A 27,301-nucleotide genomic window follows, 5' to 3' on the forward strand; every position below is an offset into this window, starting at 1 on the left:
GCCTATAGATACATTTTTTCATCCAGGATATTTTGCATTGTCAGTTAATATCATAGGCCTGCCGGAAGAGGACTGTCTTACAGGCCCTGCGGAATTGCCCTAGATCCCGCAGGGCCCGCACCTCTTCCGGCAGTTGGTTCCACCAATAAGGTGCCGTTATTGAGTAGGCCCGATCCCTGGTGGATTTTAGGCGGGCCTCCTTTGGCCCGGGGACTACCAACAGGTTTTGTGAACCTGAACGTAGTACTCTCTGGGGAACGTGTGGGAAGAGACGGTCCCTAAGGTAGGCAGGTCCTAGGCCATATAGGGCTTTAAAGGTCATAACCAACACCTTGTACCGGACTCGGAATATTACTGGCAGCCAGTGCAGACCCTGGAGCCCCGGTCGAATGTGCTCCCATCTTGGGAGCCCTAATAACAGCCGGGCAGCAGCGTTCTGCACCAACTGCAGTTTCCGGGTTCGGCACAGGGGTAGCCCCATGTAGAGGGCATTACAGTAGTCCAGCCTCGAGGTGACCGTAGCATGAATCACTGTTGCCAGGTCGTCACGTTCCAGGAAGGGGGCCAACTGCCTCGCCCGCCTAAGATGAAAAAAAGCGGACTTGGCAGTGGCTGCTATCTGAGCCTCCATCGTCAATGAAGGCTCCAACAGCACCCCCAGGCTCTTAACCCTGCCCGACGCTGTTAATGGAGCGCCGTCAAAAACTGGCAGGGGGAGTTCCCTTCCCGGGCCGCAGCGACCTAAGCAAAGGACCTCTGTCTTCGCTGGGTTCAGTTTCAGCCCACTCAGCCTAAGCCACCTAGCCACTGCCTGTAACGCCCGGTCCAGATTTTCTGGGGCGCAGGCGGGCCGGCCGTCCATAAACAGATAGAGCTGGGTGTCATCAGCATACTGATGGCAACCCAGCCCATACCCTCGGGCCATCTGGGCAAGGGGGCGCATATAGATGTTAAATAACATCGGGGAAAGCACCGCCCCTTGAGGCACCCCGCACTCAAGCGTGTGTCTCCGGGACAGTTCCTCCCCAATCGCCACCCTTTGTCCCCGACCGTCAAGGAAAGAGGAAAGCCATTGCAAGGCCAACCCCTGAATCCCTGCGTCGGCAAGGCGGCACGCCAGGAGCCGATGGTCGACCATATCGAACGCTGCCGATAGGTCCAACAACATCAGCACCGCCGAGCCGCCTTGATCCAGATGTCGCCGAAGGTCATCCACCAGGGCGACCAGCACCGCCTCCGTCCCGTGGCCCGGGCGAAAACCAGACTGGTAGGGGTCGAGGACAGAAGCATCATCCAGGAAGCTCTGTAGCTGCAACGCCGCTGCCCTCTCTATAAGTTTGCCCAAAAAGGGCAAATTCGATACCGGCCGGTAGTGTGCCAATTCGGTCGGATCTAACGTTGTTTTCTTCAGGAGGGGATGAAATTACAGTCAACACAAATGCCAAAATCACATTATATGCCTTTTAATCAATGCAACACTAAAATCTAAGATTAAAACCAGAATTTATTTTTATACTGACAGTTGAGAGTATGTTGTGTTAATTAACATGAATCTAAATATCTTGTATTTTGTCGTACTGCGTTGTCAGTGTTTTGCTCTGTTTTGGGAAGCGCCTTGAATATTGTAGGGCAGAAGATTATTTTCTGTTTGGGAGCCACATATAACTTTATCAACAAGCTCCTTATCAATGCTCGTTATCATACTTATCTATTACCTTTATTTCGCTTTCGTAGGGCGGGCAGGACCACCATCGTCCACCACGATAGCTGGCACCAGCCAACCAGCCATCACCAAGACCACGTCAGTTCTTCAGGATGGCGTCATTGTCACAACTGCGGCTGGAAACCCACTTCACAGCCAGCTCCCCATTGGGAATGACTTTCCTTTTGTTGGACACGAACATGTTCTGCATTTTCCTCAGAGCAGCGCTTCGAACAACAATCTTCCGCACTCTTTGAATTCAAATCTCTTTAGTTCTCTGCCTATCTCTTTGCCAGTGAATCAGCAGCACCTCCTAAACCAGAATCTATTAAACATACTGCAGCCTTCAGCAGGAGAAGGCAAGTCTGAGGTCAACCTCAATCCTTTAGGTTTTCTCAACCCAAATGTAAACGCTGCTTTAGCTTTGCTCTCCAGTGATGTGGATGGGCAGGTGCTGCAACCTGTCCATTTTCAGCTGCTAGCAGCTCTTCTTCAGAACCAAGCCCAAGCAGCTGCTATGTTCCCCTTAGCACCTTTCAATCTGTCCACCTCAGATCTGTTACAGCAACAGCAAAACAATCCAGTGCCCTCAGTAACACAGATGACAGCCCCGCCACCAGATCACTTGCTAAGCAGTCAGTCAGACACCAACAGAGCTGAGACCCTGTTAACCAGCCCCCTGGGAAACCCTTTCCCAATCTTTTCAGGCGCAGACACTACTTCAAATCCCCTCTTCCTCCCAGCTGTCACTGGGGCCTCAGGATTAATGACCTTGAATCCCCAGCTTTTGGGAGGTGTTCTGAACTCTACATCGGGAAACACTGCTAATCATCCAGAGGTTTCCGTGGCAGTCTCCTCCCAGGCTACCACTACCACGGCCACTACATCATCAGCAGTGGCAGCACTGTCTGTCTCAACACTTGGTGGGACAGCAGTGGTGTCAATGGCAGAAACATTGCTGAGCATATCTAATAATGCTGGGAGCACATCTGGTCCAGCTAAACTCAACAGTAACTCTGTGGTGCCGCAGCTACTTAACCCTCTACTGGGGACAGGTCTACTTGGTAAGTTAAATATTTTCGCAGATTTTAAAAAGGAAAAAAAAAAAAGAATGGTGGGGGGGAAGCTTCTATTTTATACTTTTTTTAAAAAAAAAAAAAATTCCATTTCATTGCACTTTTTTTCCTAAAAGGTTTTATGCTGTCAGCTTGTCTTAACCATTCCAGTGGAAAATTGCAAATACAATTGACAGAAAATTTTAAATAGTATATTTAAAAAGCGTTTTTGTTTTAGAAAGTTTGATGCCATCTAAATTCAGTCAAACCAGTTGGAATGGCTTTTACATTTTTCCAATCTAATCAATGCGCAGGTGCATGTTTGGGAGGCAGTGTTTGGTTTAAAATTTCCAAGGCATCACAGGGTTAGTACGAGTAGCTGCACAATAGATGAAAACCTTCCAAATCCTTCTGAATCTGAAATACTCCAACACCAGTGCACCCAACCAGCAGATTACTATGAAGCAGTACATAATATCTTGCACAGTCAAGGGCAGTCTTGCTCAGATTCAAAGTAATAAGCTATCCTTCTAGTGCTATAGATTTATGTTCTCATGTTTCCTTGTTTTTTCATTTGCTTTGTAGTTTCCAAACCACTTGGGAAGCTGGGGTCCCAAGTCACATGTTTAAACCTGAGGTAGTAGCGTCTTCTACCAGTGACTTCAGATGGGGAACCATGTACTGGAGAATGTGCCTTCAAAACATTATATAAAACCAGATTTAACTGTGAATTGGACCCGAGAGTCTGCCAAGTCCTTTAATTTTATATTTAAATTTATATTCCCCATATCTGTCATGAGACATTCAAGGCAGCTTTCAGCTGATAATTAAAATACACAGTCATGTCATGTATAGATCTCAGGTGAACCCAGTCTACAAAAAATAGCCTGGGGTAATCATGGTTTAAATCATCATTTGTCTAAAATAAATGCTTTTAAAATGCAAGTATGTTGATTAAAAAAACCAAAGCTTTAAAAAAGATTAATGGTATTTCCTCTAGCGATCTGGCATTTTGTTTTACGAATATTTCTAGTTGTATAATGTATTGTGCGCACATGTGTGTTTAGTAAATTTGTGTTCATCAAACATAGGGATAAATAGCTGTACAGAACTAGTTTTAGTATAAATCCCATCCTAATTTGTTAGGAATTTGCCAAAAAAATGAATTTGATATCAGAGTTGTTACTATAATAAGTCCACATGTATGCTAGCAACATAGGATTCAAAGAGTTGTGTACAAAACTTCCATGTACCTGAGGGGGGGTACATGTGTTTCATGCAGAGGGTCCTGGGTGCAATCCCTGGAGCCTCCACTTAACAGGATTTCCAAGTAGGAGGCCCTGGAGAACTGCTGCCAGTCTGAGTAGATGAATTGGAGCTAAGTGGGCCTGTAGTCTGACAGCCTATAATGTGTACCAGATTCTTTGAGTTATCCTCTCCCCAGTACCTTAAAAAGCTGCTGCTTTTATTTAAGACGACCTTGATGCACTCCTTAAAACAGTAAACTACACCCACCCCAGTGTACATAAGAAACATTTTGGTGTCCTTCAATCCCACTTGTAAAAATGAATCTTGCCTGCATCTGTGAAATATTTTTGCCGTTGTGACCTTGTTTTTCAGACCGTGGATTCTAAAATTGCTTCTTCAAGAAGCATATACTAGTTTGCACACATTTTAAGTCACCAAAACGTTTATTTTTTTGTACTGATATTATCGGTTTGCATATGTGTGTTTTAACATTTTTTTTAATAATGTAGCGTATATTTTAAAGCAGTGATTTTTTAAATTGAAAAAAAACCCTGCTGATTGTCAGGACAAGTTTGCTAGCACTTCTCTGTGTTGCTTCTGCTTCAAGAAACATTGTGAGAGCAACTGACCACTTTGTTGAACAGATTTTTTTTGTCGATTTAAGGATGAAGTCTAGATTCTCTGGGAAGTGAAATCCAGACTTAGACTGTTTTACAGAAAGAGTTCAGGTAGACAAGGTGTAACAGCAAATCTGTGCTGTTGCACTGTAATCCCAAAGAACTGGTTCACTAAAATCTTTGTTTATGCATTGTTACCACTGTGTTATACAACACAGCTTGATGCTTAGCCCTTGGAAAACTACTGACTTAAACATCCCTGTATTTGGAATTGCAGGTGACATGTCATCAGTAAACACTGCTCTTAGTAATCATCAGCTAACGCATCTGCAGTCCCTGTTCAACAACAATCAGATGTTTCCTTCAAATCAACAACAGCTCCTCCAAGGCTATCAGAATCTCCAAGGTTTTCAAGGACAGCCCCCAATTCCTGGGCCACCTAACAATCCAAACCCTATGGCTTGTCTGTTCCAGAATTTCCAGGTACGGAAGGTTTTTGCTTCTTTTTAAAAGTCATACATTAAATAATACAATTACTTTTTATTTTCTTGGTTTTTAGTTCATCGTTTCTTGAAATTAAAACTGTGGCGGGGTCATTTCAATACTTTACCTCCTCTGACATTTTAACTGCATGGTTTTATGCAGAGCTTCTTCAGCCTAGGCCTAATGTTTCAGACTGGCGTAATTATGCATGGAATTTCACCTTTTAAAAGAGTTAATACATTGTTTTTTCACCATTGGCAAGTATTAAAGAAAAATTGTGGTAAGCAAAAAAGTGCCTTTCTATCTAGGTGTGTAAATTATGCTGAATACTACCATCCTATATGTATTTTTATGACTGATAGGCCAATGATGTGGATCCTGGTTTCTAATCTAATCTGATAATCCTGTAATTATGATATCGTTTTGCTTGGATGTGGTTTATTTAATGTTGTTGTAAAGTTTTTAATGTTGTAAGCCATTCTGTTTTTTGAGGTAGAGGCACCAAATTTTCCACATGGTATCTGGTGCCTTTGAACATATGAAGCTGCCTTATACTGAATCAGACCTTTGGTCCATCAAAGTCAGTATTGTCTTCTCATACTGGCAGCGGCTCTCCAGGGTGTCAAGCTGAGGTTTTTCACACCTATTTGCCTGGACCCTTTTTTGGAGGTGCCGGGGATTGAACCTGGGACCTTCTGCTTCCCAAGCAGATGCTCTACCACTGAGCCACCTTCCCTCCCCTTTCCTTAACCCCACTCCTTAAGTTTCAAAAAGCAGAGCATTGCGCTGGCTTCCAGTGCTGCAAAGGGAGGGAGGAGGGCAGCGGCAGTGGAGGCGCCCCGTGGGAACCGGCACCCTAGGCCGTCGCCTAGTTCACCAACTCCCACACAATGGTCCTGGGTGAGCCCCATAAGCCCCATAAGAAGGTGCCCCCATTTTCCATTTTTTCCAATTAAAAAAGCACAGTCCTTTTAAATGTGATCGCCAGAACTCCCTTTGAAGCTCAGTCATGCTTGTCACAACCTTGCTCCTGGCTCCACCCCCAAAGTCCCCAGAATATTTTCTGAATCAGACCTGGCAACCCTAAGAAGTAGATGAAGAAGAAGAGTTGGTTTTTATATCCCTCTTTTTTATACCCTTAGGAGTCTCAAAGCAGCTTTACAAGTGTCTTACAAAGCAGCTTACAAAGTTGAAGGCCTTAGTCTATGAACAGTGTACATGTTTAGAAGAATAATGGTGATGGCTACAACCTTGCACAACATTATATTTGGGTTAATTCAGTTGGACTAAGTTCTTGTAACTGCGCGCCGGATTGCGACTTGTGACTGAGACATGAATAATAGGGAAATTGTTGAGAGAACCTTTAGAAAAGTTCCCAGTGCCTGTGAGCACAGGGAGCTGCAGCCACAACAGGAAGGAGGAAGCAGTCCATTTCAAGTTCTGTTTTGAGCTAACAAAATAGTTCTTATGCACCATCCTTAATAAATCACCTTAGCTTCAATTGAATTGGGTTGCAACCCAAGGGCATAATTCAAATAATATGCAAGAAGAGCCATTTTCATAGTACTACTGAGAACCAGTACGTTTTCTCACACATATTGCATAGCTTTAGAATCCCATTCAGAAGTATAATCAAAATAGAAATAAAAAATATGGTTGAGCCTGTGTGGTGGGAAGGCTTACCAAGGCCTCAATTGTGGATACCTAATGTAGACAAAAAAAAGAGAGAACAGAGTGGGTATTTTAACATACTCTGCTTAATGTTGCTTGCTCTGTAGCAAAATGTTTTGTGGTTCACCTAATGCTTGCTTGTGGCACACTAGTTTTTTGCAGACTTCTATAAGAGTTGCAGATGGAAGATCCTCTCTGTGGGAAGGCAGGAAAGTGGTTATGTGGGTTCCCAAAGTCTTTTATGACATTGGGAGTATATTTCTATAGTTCTTGCAGAGGTCTAAATTTCTTTGAAGTAGGTTTAGAACTAACTTTTAAGTAACAAATTATGCCGCACTTCACTTAAGTTGTGTCTGTCTGTCTGTCTGTCTGTCTGTCTGTCTGTCTGTCTGTCTGTCTATCTATCTATCTATCTATCTATCTATCTATCTATCTATCTATCTATCTATCTATCTATCTATCTATCTATCTATCTATCCATCCATCTATCTATCTATCCATCCATCATCTATCCATCCATCATCTATCTATCTATCATCTATCTATCATCTATCTATCTATCTATCTATCTATCTATCTATCTATCTATCTATCATCTATCTATCTATCTATCTATCTATCTATCTATCATCTATCTATCTATCTATCTATCTATCTATCTATCTATCTATCTATCTATCTATCTATCTATCTATCTATCTATCTATCTATCTATCTCTGCTCATACAGCTATCACCCTAAGCAGAAGTTAGAACCAAAAATTATTTTAAAAGTCCTTGCTCAGTGTTACATAGCTTATATTTGATTATCGCCACTAGCTTAAGTTGTTAAGGACAACTTAAGGAGATCTCAGTAGATACTAACGAGGAAGATCACTGCCTTGCTGTTTACTTCTTGCATGAAATATTCATTATCAAACCTCTCAAATTTATTTTCCTCTTGTCTTTTTGAAAGGTGAGAATGCAGGAAGAGGCGGCTTTTCTAAACAAGAGAATGCTCACTCAGATGGGGATGCCACCAATTCCTGAAAGTCCCAACACCCCACTTCCACCTTTTCAGGATTCTCCATGCAACTTGCAGCAAAGGACAGAACCATCCATTGGCCAGCAGACCAAGGACAACCCCAACCTAGGTGCCCAGGGTGATGCTTCAGTCAATGCTATCTACAAAGCAGTGGTAGATGCCGCAAGCAAGGGGATGCAAGTAGTTATCACCACTGCAGTTAACAGTACAACGCAAATGAGCCCCATCCCCGCTCTGAGTGCCATGAGTGCCTTCACAGCCTCAATTGGTGATCCATTAAATCTCTCCAGTGCTGTCAGCGCAGTAATCCATGGAAGAAACATTGGCATTTCTGATCATGAAGGTAGGGCAAGGAACTCTAGGGGGGCACGAATACTGAAGAATTCAGAACACCTTAAAAATTCCAGTGAGGGGGATGGCTTGGAATACTATAAACCAACGGGTTGCAACACACCCAAAAAGCAGTGGGAAGGGGAGCAAAGCCCTGGAGGGGACATGAACAGTTGGAAGTGTGAGGAGTTTTTAGATCATCCATCCCATATCCACAGCAGCCCTTGCCACGAAAGACCCAACCATGTCTCCACACTGCCATTGGTCCAAGGCAAGCAGCATCCAATACTATTATCACAGCGAAACTGTCAAAGCGATAAAATGTTGGAGGAGAACTTCAGGTATAGCCATTACAAAAGAACTATGATGAGTTTTAAAGAGAGACTAGAGAACACTGTGGAACGATGCGCACACATAAACGGAAACAGGCCTCAACAGAGCAGAGGGTTTGGAGAGTTGCTGAGTGCTTCTAAGCAAGACCTGGCAGTGGAGGAGCAGTCTCCGAGTTCCTCAAATAGCTTTGAAAGTTCTCTAGTTAAAGACTACATCCATTATAATGGAGACTTTAATGCCAAAAGCATTAATGGGTGCGTGCCTAGTCCTTCAGACGCTAAAAGCATTAGTAGTGAAGATGATCTAAGGAATCCCGATTCCCCTTCTTCCAATGAGTTGATACATTACAGGCCAAGGACGTTTAACGTTGGGGACTTGGTCTGGGGCCAAATAAAAGGACTGACTTCATGGCCTGGTAAATTAGTAAGAGAAGATGATGTTCACAACTCATGTCAACAAAGCACTGAGGATGGGAAGGTATTTTTATACAAATGTACATATATATATAGATACACATATATATATATATAAAAACAAGGGTGTGCCTTAGTCACAAGTTTTTGCTCATGTCTTCTTATGTTGGGGTTTGGGGGCTTATGTATATTGCTGGTGGATTTTTAGTTTCTGTTTCAATTTTAGAGCCGCTATTGCAGTCGTCTCTTTCTCTATGACCCTTAGCAGATAGGATCAATCTAAAATATTTGATTTAAACGCATATGCCTTTTTATTTCATGAAGTCAACTCATATTATGCTATCTTGATGCTGCTTGAATATGCCGTTATGTATATATGTTGCTTTAATTTAACCCTTCTTTAATCATATGTTTTACATAGGATTTTGTTGACTTCTTTATGCTGCATAGTAGCATAAAGGGAGTAGTAATCAATGTGAGTATTCTACAAGAGGAAACTTAATTAGGTATTTGGGATCAGCTAAAAGTAACAGATTACGGCTGGGACCCAAAGACCCTTCTGATTGAATATAGTGTATTTCTGTGCATTCATGGCAGTAGGCAGTTGGCCATTGGCTATATCATCCCTTGCCACATGGAACACCACTCCGGAGAGTTCCCCAACCACAAAAGCCCCTCTACATGTTTAGTCCTTTGGGACCTTTTCGCATTAATTAATAAAAACTAGGAATGTGGACCAATAAGAATTAGGAATGTGCACCAAGTTTGTTTGTTTGTTTAACAAACAAACAGGGGCATCTGGTATTGACAGAGGCAGTTTATCTAGAAGAGTACAAATTATAAATTCATCCTTCCCCCTGAAAAGATGGAAGCTAAGAACCAGGGCACCCATTACTGCTGCTAAGGAGGTGTTGCCGAAAACAGCCTTCCCCTGGCAAGTCATTCCCACCCTGACTGCAAAGTCTTGACTAAGTGGGATCAAAACCATTACTTTGTTGGTCTTTCACAGCTGCTGAGTATGTGGAGTGTGCTAGCATTTATCTGAAGAGTTTTTTTAAATGGTCGTACTTAAGAGACGTCAATATTTTCTAGAAGCTAGATTGGAGTTTGATAGCAAGAGTGGAAAGATCATGTTCTCACTGATGTCTTCTGGTCAGTTTCCCTCTCTTTTCTAGGCAGGGCGTTATTGTGGTATTAATTTGGAACTCAAGCCTAGTTGGAAAGTATAGGCCTTTTCCGTCTTATGGCTGCTGGTTATGATGACTAGGGAGGAAAGTTCTCTTCATATGCTTGCGGCCATTTTTCTTAGTACTGAGCTCTTTCCTTTGGCCACGTTCTCCATACTCAACATTTTAACACAGCATTTTAGTTCCACAGTGAAGACACGGGGCCTACAGCAATAAGGGATTGCAGCCCCCTTCCATCTTTCAGCATTTGCAGAGGAATAACAATTACACAGAGGAATCATAGAGACGTTCTTGTGTGAATAGATCCCAACTGTTATTCTCTTGCACCACTAGCCATTTAGAAACACTAGAGAGGATTTCCCTGGAAAAATTGTCATCGTATTGAAGATGAGTATCAGACAGTTCAGTGTAATGGGGATCTTCAATATCTGTTTAAGCAAATGCATTTAAAGCTTGCATTTCAAAGTTATTGAATTCTTGTCATTCTTATAAGAAGGTGGGAGATAATAGCTTCTCAAGCAGTCTGAAAAATCAGGCCTGTTTTTGGTACAGATAAATTTACAAATAAATCATTACATTCTCATAAGCATGAAATGCTGTTGAGTTCACATTATTGTTGTACAATTCCTCCCTTCTTTCTTCTTCCTTCATTAATTACTATGTAATGAATTTTTAATTTAAACTTTTTATGAAGAGGAATTCTCAAGTATTTGGGAGACAGTTTTTACATTCATTCCTAAGTTATTTATAAAACTGCAAAAAAAAAGGAATGTTCATACAGATTTCATAGTGGGGACACTTGAAAGTTCTCATATATTAAATAGCATTAGGTAACAACTAGCATGTGTAAATCAGCCATCATGATTAATCACCACAAACAGAATTTTCATATTTCTTAACATCAACTCAAGCATAATACTTTTCAATAGCAATTATTGACACATTCAGTTGAGTCTTTAAGTGACAAGTCAAATAATGAACATGCATGTATGAAAAATCCTCTTGTCACAAAATAATTTCAAATTTTTGCTTCCTATGTCTTTCTTAAATGCCGTAACAAATTCTGAAAGCTGCTGTTAGTGCACAAAGCAGTTTACTCAAGTAAGTCTGTTTACTAAATGTTCTTTTGTGGGAGTAAGCCCCAGTGAGCAAATTTGAACAGGGTTCTGAGTAGAGCTACTTAAGTTTGTTCTCTGTCTGCTTACTTATTTGACTTCTCAAAATCATGTTGTCATGACTATCAGCTGCCCTGAGCTTTGGAGACTAGAAGTCTCTTGATCACTGGATTGCAAACATCTTTCTCTCTCAGGTTTATACCACCCAGATATGGTGGCCACACAGTGAAAAGACTGCAGTTGCTGTGGGAGTGGAACAGGTATTCTCAAACAAGCTCCATTTTAATAAATGCTTAAGGAGAGTTTCATCTGTTCTGGAATTACTTAGCCAGAAAAAGTTCATCGTTTTTCCACAGTCTTGATCCCAGCTTCCTTTGCAGTTGCCATTATTGGTTCCTTCACTAGCCACTTCTTTGGCTCTCCATTCTAGCCTACTTCAACATGCTTAAAATCATCACCTGCATTATAACCACCATTCAGTCTACCATTCTACTCAGTGAGAGACTTGGACTTCTTTGCAACATAAGAACATAAGAGAAGCCATGTTGGATCAGGCCAACGGCCCATCCAGTCCAACACTCTGTGTCACACAGTGGCAAAAAAATTTATATATACACCCACACTGTGGCTAATAGCCACTGATGGACCTGTGCTCCATATTTTTATCATGGAATCATATATCTCAGATCACTGGATTTTGACCATTTTAAGATTCAGGTATGTGATAGAGTTCTTCACCTCATTTTAATTTGTTCTGGAGTGCCTGTCTGATACTGCCACTGGCCAAAAAATCTACACTTAGCTTGTTAAAGCTGGATTAGAGATACTATTCCATTCTCAGAATACCTCATCACTTTCTGAACAACTGAGAATGAAGTACTCATAGGTGCAGGAAGTCCATCTGCACTAGTTGGTCCACAGTGGAAATAACTGCTTAAAACATTTTGTTCACACTTGCTGTGATGCACAAGACTCTCTTCAGTGTTTTGCTTCTTCTCAGATATAGGGCCTATAACAAGTGTTGGTGTATTGATACACAAGTAAACAAGGTGCTATGGCCTCCAAAATCCTTTGTATCTAGTCTGTCTTACTATAGAAGTGAAACATGGACAATCCCATCTCCTCCTGTTGTGATCCATGTGCTTGATATAGACGCCTGACTTGTGAATACACGCTGGATCGTTACTGCATCATAGTAGCAACTTTTGGAATTCACAAAAAAACCCTGCTAGGGCACCTCTACAAGCTATCTTCAAATACTTGCTTTCCCTTAGGTCTGGTGGGCTAGCCTACTCCTCCCTAAGTTGCACTTGGTGGCTATTTCCTGTTATCATCTGGGATCAGATGGTAAATCAGCCTTTTTGCACCAGTTGTCTAAAACATTCCTGAAAGGCTTATTCAGTCTCTATCCTCCTGGGACTCACTGGTCCCCCAGTGGTCCCTGTCCCTGGTACTTTCACAACTAATATTTATACCCTTTGAGCCTTTAGCTACTTCCCCTGTCACTACATTGTCCATGAAAGTCTGCTTTTCAGTGACTGTGACCTCCACTTGGAGATTCAGTGAGTTGGTTGTATTGTGTATGGACCCACCTTTCCTTAAGGTGTTTCCCAAAAGGGTGGTCCTCAGAACCAGCATTCAGTTCCTACCAAAAGTGGTATCTAGATTCTATATGTCTCAGGAAATTATTCGTCCTTCTGCCGGAATCAGAGAATGAGAAGGCCCTGCACACTTTGGATAAGAGAAAGCTTTATTGCTATACTTAAAGAGAACCTCAAGTTTTGGAACGTAAGGCACTTTTTGTGTTGCTGATTCTAATAGGGGTAAAAGGACTTCATCCCAGACTCTTATCTAGTTGGGTTATGAATACGATCGGAGAATGTTACAACCACGCTAAGCTTCCATGTTCTTTGGAGGTTCAGGTCCATTCCGCTAGGGCAATGGTGTCGTTGGCTGCCTTCTTAGATAAAGTCCATTGCCGGAGATTTGTCGAGCAGTGAAATGGTCTTCATCGGCGTGTTCTGTGCCCTGGCCCTGCGTGCGAGAAGAGAGATGCAAGTGGGCATAGTAGTTCTACAGTCGTTATCACAGCTTTTTTTTTTAGTGGTACGCACAGGAACACAGTTCCAGCTGGTTTGGTGTCAGGGGTGGGTGGCTTAATATGCAAATGAGTTCCTTCTGGGCTTTTTCCACAAAAAAGCCTTATGTGAAATAATGGTGATGTCATGGGAGTGGCCTAATGTGCAAATGAGTTCCTGCTGGGCTTTTTCTACAAAAAAAAGTCCTGGTTTTACAAAAAAAGTCAAGTGAAGAGAGCACTTCCTGCCCCCTTGTTGATTAGGTTGTTAGAATCCCCATGTTGGACTGCACAGAAGATTGATGATGAAAACAGAGTTGCATTTATCTGTAACTGTTGTTCTTCAACGATCTTCTGTGCAGGCACACATACTGTCCACCTGGCCCCACTGTATGCTCTCACTTAGCTTCAGTAGCTCTCGGTGTAAAAACCTCTCCGTGGCAAGCCTGCTCATGCACAGTCCCCATGTGTGCCTGCCCTAAACAACCGTTACTGGATAAGTGCAACCCTGTTAGCTTTGTCATTTCACACTATCAAATGGATGCTTCCTCAGTATGCTGTCATGGAATACTTGTTTCTGGGTTTGTGTGAAACAGCTACATGGCTTGTTTCTATCTAAGTTCATCAGGAATTATGATCTCAGTGTCAAAAACTAGCCCAGGTATGTAATTCAGAAGGACAGTTCTCTCTCAGTAACACTTATCACCTGCATCCCCATTATGCAGCAATTAAATCAGGGTATTCTGTATAAAGTGTAAATAGCATAGTTTGGCAAGGATAGCCTGCACCCACCATGCCATTAAGAAACCTGAAGCACCATTAAGAGGAGTGGTAAATTTCACAGAATGCACTTCTCCAGCTGCAGTTCACTGAGCCTATCAAAGTTTTGATACTGGAGGGTAACTGGACCTGAGAAACAGCATAGTAGAAATCTGCAGTGGGAAGAGGACATTTGCAAAATTACCACCCTCCCTTAAGGAAATGTACCCTTAAGTTTTCAGATATAGACTGATATTAACAGATACTAGAAAACTGTGTGGTTTTTTTTGAGTTACCAGTGCGAGTGGATTACTATTCAACTCGTTATGCACTGCAAAGATATTGGTGGGGGGGGGGCTGTGGTGTTAGATTATATAGAAGGTATTAAATATACTGTTTGTTTGCTTTGCTAAAGTTAAGACTAAAAGGATCCACAATTTGAGATAGGGGTGCTTTGAGAATGCTTAGGGGCAATTTGCTAGTGGAGACACAGCTGTGTTAACAGCTGGGTTAAGGGTACCTGCAGATCAGTTACTGAGGGTACTACTACAGCATTACTAATGATGTTGCTCCAATGCTGGAAGAATCCAGGCATAAATGGTGAAATATCAGTCCCGCAGCTATCTTTAGACATGAAGTATGTAGACCCGGTTTTTAGGGTTCTTTTCCTCCAGATAGTTATTTATTTTGCATTAGCTCCTTTGACTGTATATGTCCCTGAAATGTATAAATTGGCTGCTGTTGGTACAAAAAGCTGTTCTTTATCTACATGGAGTTTAAAAAACCCAAAGCGTTACAAAAGTGACAATAAAGGATTTTTTTAATGGTGCTATTTAGGAATTTAAATGTTAATTTAACTGTTTTTTGTTGGTGAAATGAAGTGTGCAGTTTCTGTAACATAATTTGAAAAAACAAAGTTATCTAAAGATAATAATGGCACTGTCATTTGTACATACGGTTGCACAAAGCGAAAAGAACTCTTGCTTTTGCAAAGTTCAATTAGGAACAGAATTGACTTGAGCCATCTGTTACTGAAATCTATAATTTTTATTATTTATTTCAGTGCAGCTGAAGTCTCATAACATTGCCTAATTTTGTACTTTTGTTGTTAATTACAGCAGGCTAAATCGTATAGTGCTTGCCGAAGCATTGCCAAAACAAAATCTCTGTTAATTCATGGTCTTTAATAATGCACAATACTAAGATTGTATGTGTGTTGTCTAACAATGTGCTACTTAAATCATGTGGACATCCAAATTCTACCTGAACCTTAAGCTAATATTGAGTAGGCTTTATTCAGAAAAGCTTAACTGATATCTCGCGTGTGGCAAATCTGTTCTACTTAAGCTTTATGTACCATGTATGCTATTGATGGGATTACTCACACAGCCCTTAGAATCATAGAGTTGGAAGGGACCTCTAGGGTCATCTAGTCCAACCCCCTGCACAATGCAGGAAACTGACAAACACCTCCCCCTAAATTCACAGGATCTTCAGTGCTGTCAGATGGCCATCTAGCCTCTGTTTAAAAACCTCCAAGGAAGGAGAGCCCACCACGTCCTGTGCCTGTTTCACTGAGGAATCGCTCTAACGGTCAGGAAGTTCTTCCTAATCTTGAGCCGGAAACTCTTTTGATTTAATTTCAACCCATTGGTTCTGGTCCTATCTTCCGGTGCCACAGAAAACAATTCCACACCATCCTCTATATGACAGCCCTTCAAGTACTTGAAGATGGTGATCATATTACCGCTCAGCCGCCTCCTCTCCAGGCTAAACATCCCCAGCTCCTTCAACCTTTCCTCATAGGACTTGGTCTCCAGACCCCTCAACATCTTCATCGCCCTCCTCTGGACCCATTCCAGCTTGTCTATATCCTTCTTAAAATGTGGTGCCCAAAACTGAACACAATACTCCAGGTGAGGTCTTACCAGAGCAGAGTAAAGCGATACCATCACATCATGTGATCTGGACACTATACTTCTGTTGATACAGCCCAAAATTGCATTTGCCTTTTTAGCTACCGCATCACACTGTTGACTCATGTTCAGCGTATGATCCACTAAGACCCCTAGATCCTTTTCGCACATACTACTGCTAAGGCAAGTCTCCCCCATCCTATAACCATGCATTGGATTTTTCCTACCTAAATGCAGAACTTTACATTTATCCCTGTTAAAATTCATTTTATTGGTTTTAGCCCAGTTTTCCAGCCTGTCAAGGTCATCCAGTATCCTGTTTCTGTCTTCTTCTGTGTTTGCAACCCCTCCCAATTTAGTATCATCTGCAAATTTAATAAGCATTCCCCTCTATTCCTTCATCCAAATCATTGATAAAGTTGTTGAACAAAACAGGTCCCAGGACAGATCCTTGAGGCACTCCACTTGTCACTCCTCTCCAAGAGGATGAGGAACCATTCACAAGCATTCTTTGGGTGCGATATGTCAACCAGTTACAAATCCACCTAACGGTAACAGGATCCAAACCACATTTTACCAACTTGTCAACAAGGATAGTATGTGGAACTTTATCAAAAGCCTTACTGAAATCAAGGTAATGTCTACAGCATTCCCCTGATTCAGCAAGGTAGTCACTTTCTCAAATAAAGAGATCAGGTTAGTCTGACATGACTTGTTCTTGAGAAAACCATGCTGGCTCTTAGTAATCACATCCATTCTTTCTAAATGTTCCACGACCGACTGTTTGATGATTTGTTCTAAAACTTTTCCAGGTATAGACGTCAAGCTGACAGGTTGGTAGTTACCCGGATCGTCTTTTTTCCCCTTCTTGAAGATGGGGAAAACATTCACTCGCCTCCAATCTTCCGGTACCTCTCCTGTTCTCCAAGAATTCTCAAAAATAATAGCCAGATGTTCAGAAATTACATCCACAAGCTCTTTTAGAACCCTTGGATGCAATTCATCTGGCCCTGAGGACTTAGTTTCATTTAAAGAAACTAGGTGTTTATGTGCTACCCCTATGCTGATCCTACGTTGGAACTTCATACCCTCCTTATATGTTCTGTTTTTGCCATATTGAGCACTGTTTCCCTCAGAAGAGAAGACTGAGGAAAAGTAGGAATTGAGCAGTTCCAGCCTCTCTTCATTACCTGTTACAATTTCACTTTCTTGCCCTCGCAGTGGGCCTACCATGTCCTTGCTCTTTTTCTTACTCTGAACATAAGAAAAGAATCCTTTTTTGTTGTTTTTAGCATCTTTGGCCAGCCTAAGCTCATACTGAGCTTTAGCTTTCCTAACTTTTTCTCTACAACCACTGGTGATTTGTTTATATTCATCCTTGGTTATAAGGCCCTCCTTCCAATTCCTAAAGGAGGTTTTTTTATTTCTCAAATCTTTAGAGAGCTGTTTATGGAGCCACTTCGGCTTCTTTAGACTTTTTCCATTTTTTCTTTTCATAGGAATTGTCTGTGATTGCACTTTCAGTATTTCGCTTTTAAGAAACTCCCACCCTTCCTGAACCCCCTTCCTCCTAAGTATTTCTGACCATGGGATTTTACCCAGCATAGTTCTATGTTTATCGAAGTTTGCCTTTCTGAAGTCCAACCTATAAGTCTGACAATGTATAGCTTTTCCCTTCCCTAAGACTGTAAATTCCAAATCACATGGTCACTACTGCCCAGGGTGCCCACTATTTCCACTTCTTCAATCAATTCTTCCTTGTTGGTGAGAATCAAATCCAAGATAGCAGATCCCCTTGTTTCCTTCTTCACTTTCTGGAAAAGGAAGTTGTCAGCAAGACAAGTCAGGAATCTATTTGATTTTTCATTTTTAGCAGAGTTGGACTTCCAACAGATGTTCAGGTAATTGAAGTCTCTCATGATCACTGTATCCCTTCTTTTGGAGAACTTTGCAATCTGCTGTAGAAGTATCTCATCCAAGTTCTCTGCCTGACTTGGTGATCTATAGCAGACCCCCACAATAATATCACTGCTATTTCTTACTCCTTTTATTTTTACCCAGAGATTCTCAAATGAGCTGCCATGCTCAGATTCACATATTTCCTTACAAGTATATACCTTCACATATACTGCTACACCTCCGCTCGTTCTCATTTGCCTGTCCCTTTTAAATAAATTATACCCCTGAATCCTAATATTCCAGTTGTGAGTGTCATCCCACCAAGTTTCAGTAAGGCCTATTATGTCATAGTCTCCTTCCTTTATTAGGACTTCCAGTTCCTCCTGTTTGTTTCCCATACTCTGTGCAATAGTGTAGAGACATCGGAATCCACGTTTTATGCATCCCGAGGGTTTAGTTTCCGTACAAGCCTGCAAGTTAACATTATCTAGTGTATGTGTCACTCTTTGCAAATCTTTAATGTTCTTATCCCCAGTTTCTGACATCATATGAGGCTTTGATTTATTGTCTCGCTCCCCCATACAATTTAGTTTTAAAGCCCTCCTTAGTAGGTTAATCAGGATGCCACCATGAGTGGCACTATGAGTAGCATAATCTTTCCTGGCTATTTTAGGACTTCTCCCCAAAAACCAAAGCAAAACAAAAAACCTATGACATCACACCTCAAATATTTTATAAACTATTTATAAATTTCAATTGCAAATACAAAATAAAATCTTATACAAAAAGCCAAGGCACAAATGTAGTTAAGTAGTTAATTAAGGCTTATTTGTTGTAGCTTGGTATCTGGCAGCAGAATGTAAGAAATGTTAGAATGGTCTGTTTATAAATGGCTAATTTTTAAGCACTCTGATGTAAATTTAGAATTTAAGAAACTTTAAAGTCATCAGCAACTTTTATATTTTAGTGGGAGCTTGGAAAATATATAGAGAGTGAATCCTGGCACCATGAAAGACTCCTTGCAATAGAAGACTGTGGTAACAAGAGTGCTGAATCCACTTTCCCAAGAGTTTCGCAACCTCTTGCGCAAAAAGATGCACAAGGATTGTCCTAGACCTGACTTATTGTAGCACTCTTGACAATCATTTCTAAAAGACTAACAGCTCTTTGCCTTCTATTCATAGTTGTTTGGATATGCTATACAGTTTTGGATGAATCTGTTACTTCCTTGTGATGGCAGAATATTTTGTTATGTATGTAGATTGGTTAGCTTTCTGCAGGGCAAGTTAATAAAGGGCATTTTAACTGTGAGTATTATTATTTAATTCCTCAGAAATGCTTTGATTGTCATAGCATTTTGGATCGTGGAGTTATTTTGTGGTTACATTGTGCCTCTGAGCCATCGAAGAATTGCACTTAGGACCCAGAGAAATATTATGGGCGCAAATGTGGTAGATTATATGTCCACCAGTGAAATAGTAGTTAGTTAATTTTATGTATAAGTAATATGGTTTGATCTGTATGCCTTCGCTCAGGTGGAGCCCGACAAGCTGAAGACACTAACAGAAGGTCTGGAAGCTTACAACCACGTCAGAAAGAGGAATAGAAAGTAAGTAGTCTTGTATTTTTGTAATGCTTCAAGGTGATAATAAGCTGTAGTTGTTGCAGAAAATTGAAGAGGTGTTAAAGACAGATTGCTGCTTATGATGAATACACTCATCCCACTTTCACCTTAGGCAAACGCATTTTACCGGTCTTGACAAGCTTTCTAAAATCTGGTTCTCCATCTGAGACAGAGGACATCTTGTATAGGTGTTTCTCATCATCCATTCAGGGAGGCAGGACAAATCTCACTTCCTGTTTCCTTTGTAGGAACCACCCCTTTCCTCCAGTTCTTTTCCTGCCTCTCAGGGACAGCAGGATAGATTTAGGTTTTGCCTGTATCTTTAGCTATGACTTCCCTTTTATGTGCTGTCCTCAGATTTCTTAATTCTCAAATTTATCTTCCTATTCTCAGTACCTTCTTCTAACTTCTCTTGTTCTCCTTGTCTATAACTTTTTTACTCTTGAAAGTGCAGTCTGAGGAGAGGGCACTGAGTTTAATGGCAGCCATTTTGTTACAACGCAGATAGCCTTTTCTGATGACTCTCATGGCTGCTGAGGACTCAGATGGGTTCCTTTCTTAAATTGAACTAACTGCCCTTTGGGGCACCACAGCATCAGGAAATTGTGGAGCCGACATGACCCATGATGGGCTTGATCAGGCAGCCACTGTTAGCTCCTTCCGGCGTGATCTCAAGCAGTGTGCCAAAACGGATCAGAGCAGCCATGAGGACAGGCCACGATGCAGCAAGGAAACTGCCCAGATTGCCCAGAGTTCATGGTAAATGCTAGTACGTCCTAGGGATATCAGCTGATCGGGTCAGAGCCATCCATGACTCCTTCCAAGGGGAATGGCTCTTTGGTGATTTGCTAGATATTAATCAAGACTAGGGATAAGGAAAAAAGTAATGCCAACATTTATTAAAAGGGGAGATAAGAGATATTTTGGTTTCTTTTGTTTGCAGCACTCTCTTTGCAGGTTTCAATCAGACAATCACAGGGGTTCTTATGGAAACTCCAGGTCAATATTCAAGTGTGGGTCATTCAGCTCCAGATTTGCCAACTCAAGCTCCAACAGGGCCAAAAGCGGGGCTTGGGGGGAATAGGGACATGGTTAACAAAATAGTGACTCACCACAGCTTCCAGTAGGACCCTGTCTGTTGCACTCTCATGACATATGGATACAGTCTGCGGAAGATGAATGGTCCAAAACTTGTGTCAGATGGTTACTCAATATAATTCTTTTTTTAAAAAAAATAGCTTTTTCCACTGTATTCCACTCAATAATCTGATAAAAAAAAAGGCCAGAACCTTGGAAGCAGTTCATCACCTACTGGAGATTCAAGCCATAGAGGAAGTTCCCTCAACACAGCAAGATCAAGGAGTCTATTCAGTTTTCTTCATGGTTCTGAAACAGCATGGCAAATTAGGGCCATCCTCAACCTCAAATTTGTAAACAAATTTGTGAAGGTTCGTCATTTTTGTATGGAGATGTTATGGTCCATCATGGAGTCTCTGAGGCCCCAAGAATTCCTTACCTCTCTCAACCTCACAGAAGCCTATCTTCATGTTTCTATTTCTCTAGGTCATCAACAGTTTCTTTTCAGTGTTGTGGGTCATCATTATCAATTCAGGGCGCTGCCCTTTGGCCTGTCATCAGCCCTCAGGGTTTCCACAAAGCTCCTAGTGAACATGGTGGTCAACTACAAGAAGCGTAGAGTCTTTATACATCCCTACTTAAACAATTTACTAATCAGAACCAAGTCCAGGGATCAGTCACAGATTCAGCCATCAGATGCTTAGAGTCATACAGGTTCCTGGTGAATCAACAAAAGAGCGCCTTACAACCGATGTAACACCTCGAACATCTGGGGTCATAATAGATACCATGGTTTGTTCACTATCTCCCCCAGGCATTCCATCATTGTGATCTGGAGTCAGTCCTGCTTCTGTCCAAACTAATGGGTCTTTTAATCTCTACAGTCAACTCAGTCCAGTGGGGGAAGTTTCACTCCAGAGACCTTCAACAACTTCTTCAGTCTTACCAGTGACATATTCTGCAATGCCTAGAAACTCAGGTGATGGTCCCTTGCAGCAGGGCTTTTTTTGTAGCAGGAACTCCTTTGCATATTAGGCCACACACCCCTGATGTAGCCAATCCTCCAAGAGCTTACAGGGCCTACTGTAAGCTCTTTGAGGATTGGCTGCATCAGAGGTGTGTGGCCTAATATGCAAAGCAGTTCTTGCTACAAAAAAACCCCAAAAAAAGCCCTGCCTTGCAGGGTGAAAATGAGCCTCCTCAGTCAGTCTGTCCCAGTGCAAACAGTTCTGGGTTCAAGAGGAAGTTCAGCTCCTCACAGATGCCAGCTTGTTGGGGGGTGGGGAGCCTCCTTACAGGACCACCCAGCACAGGGAACATGATCACACTCGGAATCTCTCCTCCCCATCAACCTCCTAGAGCTAAGAGCAATCTTACTGGCAGTACTGACATTTCAGTCTCGACTGAAGGGTCACCATGTTCTTGTCAGAAATGACAACATGATGGCCAAAGTCTACATGGACGAGCAGGGGGGCACAAGATCATCTTGTCTTCATCAGGAAGCATTGAGAATCCTGTCTTGGGCAGAGCAAGTCTCTATAAGGGCAGAACACATAAGAGGGGAATTGAATGTTCAGGCAGATTGGTCAAGTCAGACAATCCTGGAGAGTGAGTGGTTGCTCAAAGCAGATATCTTCCAGATGGTAACTGCTCTCTTCAGAACCCTTCTGGTTGACCTGTTTGCCTTGCCTATCAACAGTCATGTGGAGAGATTCTTCTCCTAATATTCCCATCCGAGAGCTGAGGACATGGATGCTCTAACCTTTCCATGTCCTAACCTCACCATTTCCAGTGATTCCTTGGCTTCTGAGAAGAATCAGAGTTCTACAAGCAGTTGTTATCCTTGTAGCACCTCACTGGCTATGATGTCTATGGTTTTCCAATTTGATGGACCTGTCCATTCTACCCCCTCTGACTCTTCCCTCCGCATTGGGCATGCTCAGTCAGGGTCCAGTCTGGCACCCGCAGCCAGACCATCATTTGACCTCATGGAAGTTGAGAGGGACCAATTTTTAAAACAAGCCTACTCTTCCAAGCTTAAGAAGGCATTCAACAGTTAAAACCTACAATGCCATCTGGAAGGCTTTTGTACACTGGTGTAGGAGGAAAGGATTTGATTTCCATAAACCTCTCTGTGACGTGCTGAGTTTCCTACAGTACAGGTGTTCAAGTGGGTTAAAGATTCCCACTCTCCGTCATCAGGTGGTGGCGCTATCCACAGTTCTCCCAAGATTCCAGAGGAAGAGACTTGCACACATCAAACTTTTCCTGAAGGGAGCAGCCTTAAGATATCCTCCTACCTTAATACAGTTCTCTCAGCCCTTACCAAGCCCCCATTTGAACTGATTCAAGATATTTCCCTTAAGTAGCTCTGTATGAAAGTGTTATTCCTCACAACCATCATGTTACAAAATTGGGAGCCCTGTCCATTCAACCAGGACTATGTGTATTATTATTATTGTTATTATTATTGTATTTTAACAATTTATTAATAACATATGGTTACAATATTTAATTATCTTTTTCTTATACTAAGCCATATGATATTTCACCCCCCCTCCCTCCAATATTGACTTCCCCGAAGTTATAAATTTGAATTTAATTCTAAAGGTACCACTAATCTAGCAAAATATAATACTTTTGATTAATACTAAAAAATTGTCCAATGTCTTTTTACGTTCCACTCTTTCTCCATATATCCTTTGAATTTCTTCCACTCCTTTTTGAATAAGTCTAAGTCTTAGTCTCTTAAAGTTTTAGTTAATTTGTCCATCTCACTCCACGATAAAACTTTCACAATCCAATCCCATCTCTCTGGTATCGTTCCTTGTTTCCAAAGCTGTGCATACAATGTCCTAGCAGCTGAGAGCAAGTACCAAATTAAAGTCCTGTCTTCCTTTGGAAATTTTTCTAATTGTAATCCAAGCAAAAAAGTGTCTGCGGTTTTCTTGAAGTCGTAACCCAAAATTTTGGAGATTTCTTGTTGTATCATCTTCCAATACTCCTTCGCTTTTTCACAAGTCCACCACATGTGAAAGAAAGATTATTGTTATTATTATTGAATCGCCTCATCCTTGCCAATGCTGGGCTCCAGGCAATGTACAACAGTCTTACAGACTGACCCAACATTCTGCCCTAAGGTCTCTTCTAATTTCTACAGTTCTCTGGAGCTAGTTCTGTCTACCTTTTGTCCAAACCCTGCTCACCCACAAAGAAAGCATGGTGCACTCAGGATGTCAGGAGAGCTCTGAAAACATACCTAGTTAGGTCTGAAAGTATACTAAAGTCCGACTCCTTGTTTATTAACATCCCCCCCCCAAAAAAAAATATGAATAAGAGCATATCCAGGTCCTGTATTTTGGAGGCCTATAGATCATGCAGTCTTACTTCTCCCTCTGGGATCGCAGCCCACTTGGTCAGGAGTGTGACCACTAATGCAGCCTTTGCACTGTGAATGCCTGTATAGAAGAGGTGTGTAGAGCTGTTACATGGCCCTCAGTATCCTCCTTCATTAGAAGATCCATTCACAAGATCAGTGTGTTCAGTTCTGCTGAAACATCTTTCTGATGAAGAGTGCTTCAGTGCATATTGGACGATGACGACTCCCCACCCAAATAATGGGGCAGTGCTCTGGAAGGTCCCATACTAGATGTCCTCCACCTCAGAAGGAGAATAGCCACTGGACACTTACAGTGAAGGGCCCTTCTCATCTGAGAACAGGAAGGCATCTTGGTCCTCTCTGAGTCATCATCATGTTCTTATGGTTAGGTTTCTTATACGTTCTTTGTTCTTTGTCCTCCTTCCTGTCTTTTCTGCATTTATCCTTTGTGTGGTCAGTTAGAATACAGTAGATAGTTTTCTGTTACTGCTGCCGGAGCACTGACTGGAGGAAAGGGGTGATTCCCACACAGGAGACAGGAAGTTAGAAGATTTGTCCTGCCTCCCTGAATGGATAGTGGGAAACACCCATGCAAGATGTCTTCCTCTCCTCAAAGAAGAATGGCCCTTCGTGGTAAGTGTCCATTGGCCATTTGATTACAGGGAACAGCCTTGAATGATTTTAGACAAATCCAAAATATCATAACAGTTTATAGTGCTTCCTGTTACATAGTTTGCATGCAACTCTTATTTATTGTATTTGTAATTTATAGCTAACCTTTCTCACAGGGACTCCAGGTGAATTATATATATTGTCAAGGTCCTAGCAGTGTTGCCATTTTTTGGGGGGTGCTTTAAATCAAGCTTTGTAAACTTTAGAATCTAGAGGCTTTGACTATTAATGAATCAGTGAAATTGATGTATTGTATTGCTACGCGACAAGCAGGATATTTTCTTCTTAGAATTAGCAATTATTTTAATGTTTTACATTTTCATTATTGTTATTATTGAGAATAGTAAATATGGACCTAGATGCTATTGAAACAACGCCATGGTTGGACCACTTTGTCCTGAAGTCTTGTCTAGGCATCTCGGCCCCTCCCTGCATAGTCAGCAAGCCATTTTGAGATTGATGGATCCTGTTGGTTTCCGGAATGCTCTATGGGATCCAATGCCCTCCCCTGTTAGATCCCCTGGTAGAGGTCTGGCATGCCCATCTGTCCGAAGTCATCGGTGAAGTCACTCCCCATTGCCCTCGTCACTCCTGTACCAGACTAGCCCCTTGGTATACTGAAGAGATACAAACAATGAAACGAAAACTGAGAGAGCCAGAGCAAGGCTGGCAGCAGACTCATGACGAAGCTGCAGTAACATCTTATAGGTCACAGGGGTGGCCAACGGTAGCTCTCCAGATGTTTTTTTTTGCCTACAACTCCCATCAGCCCCAGCCATTGGCCATGCTGGCTGGGGCTGATGAGATTTGTAGGCTGGGGCTGATGGGATTTGGAGAGCTACCGTTGGCCACCCCTGTATAGGACGTTTATGAAAGCCTATGAGGTGGCAGTGGAAACCACAAAGAAGGAGTTCTGCGCAGCTTCCATTGGATCCACAAGCTCTCAGCCAGCACAATCGTTTAGGGTAACTGAATCTTTGACAACCCTCTTAAAGGGAATCCAAAACAACACTAATTTGGCAATCAGCTGTGAGGCTTTTGGAAGATAAAATCTTGCTGCTCTGCCAGAACCTGCCAGCCACAATTGATACAGTACTTGAACTGGAGGCCCCCTGCTGTCTTCTGGTCCAGTATTGGGCCCATTCAGCCGTCTCAACCAGGATGAGGCTGACAAGATCCAGCATGCTGTGAAGCCCATCGCATGCAGCAGAGCATGTATTTTTGGGAACATCACTGAGAGCACATATACATCCGGTGCCGCATCAGCTGCACTGGCTCTCAGTTCGCGGTTCTGATTCTAACATTTAAAGCCCTATGCAGACTAGGACCAACATACCTTCAGGACTGTCTCTCCCAGTATGTTCCTTGAAGGGCTCTGTGCTCTTCTAATCAACATCTACTGGTGATCCTTGGCCCAAAGTATGTATGCCTGGCCTGGGCCTGAGCTTCCTCAGCTCTGGCACCAGCCTGATGGAACACTCTCCCAGCTGAGATCCAGGCCTTGTGGGATTTAACGCAATTCCACAAGGAATGTAAAACAGATGTTCCGCCAGGCCTATGGCTGAGCCAAGTGACATTTTATCTATATTAGCCTCCCCTGCTGTGTCTTGCTATATTCCATCAGGGCTGACTTTCTCAGCCACGCATTTGCACTGTACTGTTCCATCTATGACTACCCACCATCAGACTCCCTTGGGACTTTCCATTGTGGAGTAGACACCATCAAATGCTTTAATAATATTTTAGTAATGTTTTGAATTAATTCATAATTTTTATAGATTTTACAATTGTTTCGTATTTCAATTATGTTGTACATTTTAACTATATTGTAACCTGCCCTGAGCCTGGTGTACAGGGGAGGGAGGGCTCAAAATCAATCAAATAAATAATATGCTAAAGAGATTCTGTATAGTTGGTATAAAAGACATTGATAAAAATTTCCATTATCTTTCACTATGGACAACTAATATTGCAATGTTAGGGTTGCAAGTGAAAATGCAAAATTATGCTTAATCCTCTTCTGAAATGGTGGGAGGGGCTTAAGAGCACTTCCCTCTATGTTCGACTATGGATAAATATAAGAATAAGAGAGAAATAATCAAAAACGTGTGGAACAACAATGCATGTTGCAGCAGAATTGGGACCTTTTTAGTGGGGAATTTTACATCAGTATTTTATCAATATACATCAATTTTACTTGATGTAATCTTACACTTTGTAGACCACTTTGAGCTCTTAATCAAAGAGAAGCATTATAAAAATAGAAAGAAATAAACATCAGTATATCTAATTTTCAGTGTGGCCCCATCTGTGGATTCTTAAATCTGGAGACTAGAATCATGAACATACAAGTCCAGATTTTTCTACCACCTGAGAAAATTCCCCAGGCTAAATATACCCTGCTCCTTCAACCTTTCCTCATAAGATTTGGTCTCCAGACCCCTTACCATCTTCATTGCCCTCCTCTGGACACTTTCCAGCTTGTCTATATCCTTAAATTGTGCTGCCCAAAACTGAACACAATACTCTAGATGAGGTCTAACAAGAGCAAAGTAAAGCAATACCATCACTTCACGAGATCTGGACATTGTCTGTGAGCCGCCTTGAGCCTGCCTCGGTGGGGGGGGCGGGATATAAATAAAAAAAATATTATTATTATTGTTGTTGTTGTTATTATACTTCTGTTGATACAGCCCAAAATTGAATTTGCCTTTTTAGCTA

At 41.9% G+C, this 27,301-nt stretch overlaps 1 protein-coding gene across 2 annotated transcripts in view; it reads left to right on the top strand.

Annotated features, from left to right (window-relative positions):
• The window catches only part of MBD5 (methyl-CpG binding domain protein 5), a 201,106-nt gene that overhangs the window by 165,446 nt on the left and 8,359 nt on the right, over positions 1-27,301 (top strand). For both annotated transcript variants that reach the window (XM_060257464.1, XM_060257465.1), the window contains 4 exons: positions 1,735-2,766; positions 4,900-5,105; positions 7,731-8,939; positions 19,364-19,437. In XM_060257464.1, the coding sequence (XP_060113447.1) occupies positions 1,735-2,766; positions 4,900-5,105; positions 7,731-8,939; positions 19,364-19,437 (2,521 nt within the window). The remainder of the gene's footprint in view (positions 1-1,734; positions 2,767-4,899; positions 5,106-7,730; positions 8,940-19,363; positions 19,438-27,301) is intronic.

The sequence above is a fragment of the Heteronotia binoei genome, chromosome 16 (assembly GCF_032191835.1).
Source record: "Heteronotia binoei isolate CCM8104 ecotype False Entrance Well chromosome 16, APGP_CSIRO_Hbin_v1, whole genome shotgun sequence".
Lineage (NCBI taxonomy): Eukaryota > Metazoa > Chordata > Lepidosauria > Squamata > Gekkonidae > Heteronotia > Heteronotia binoei.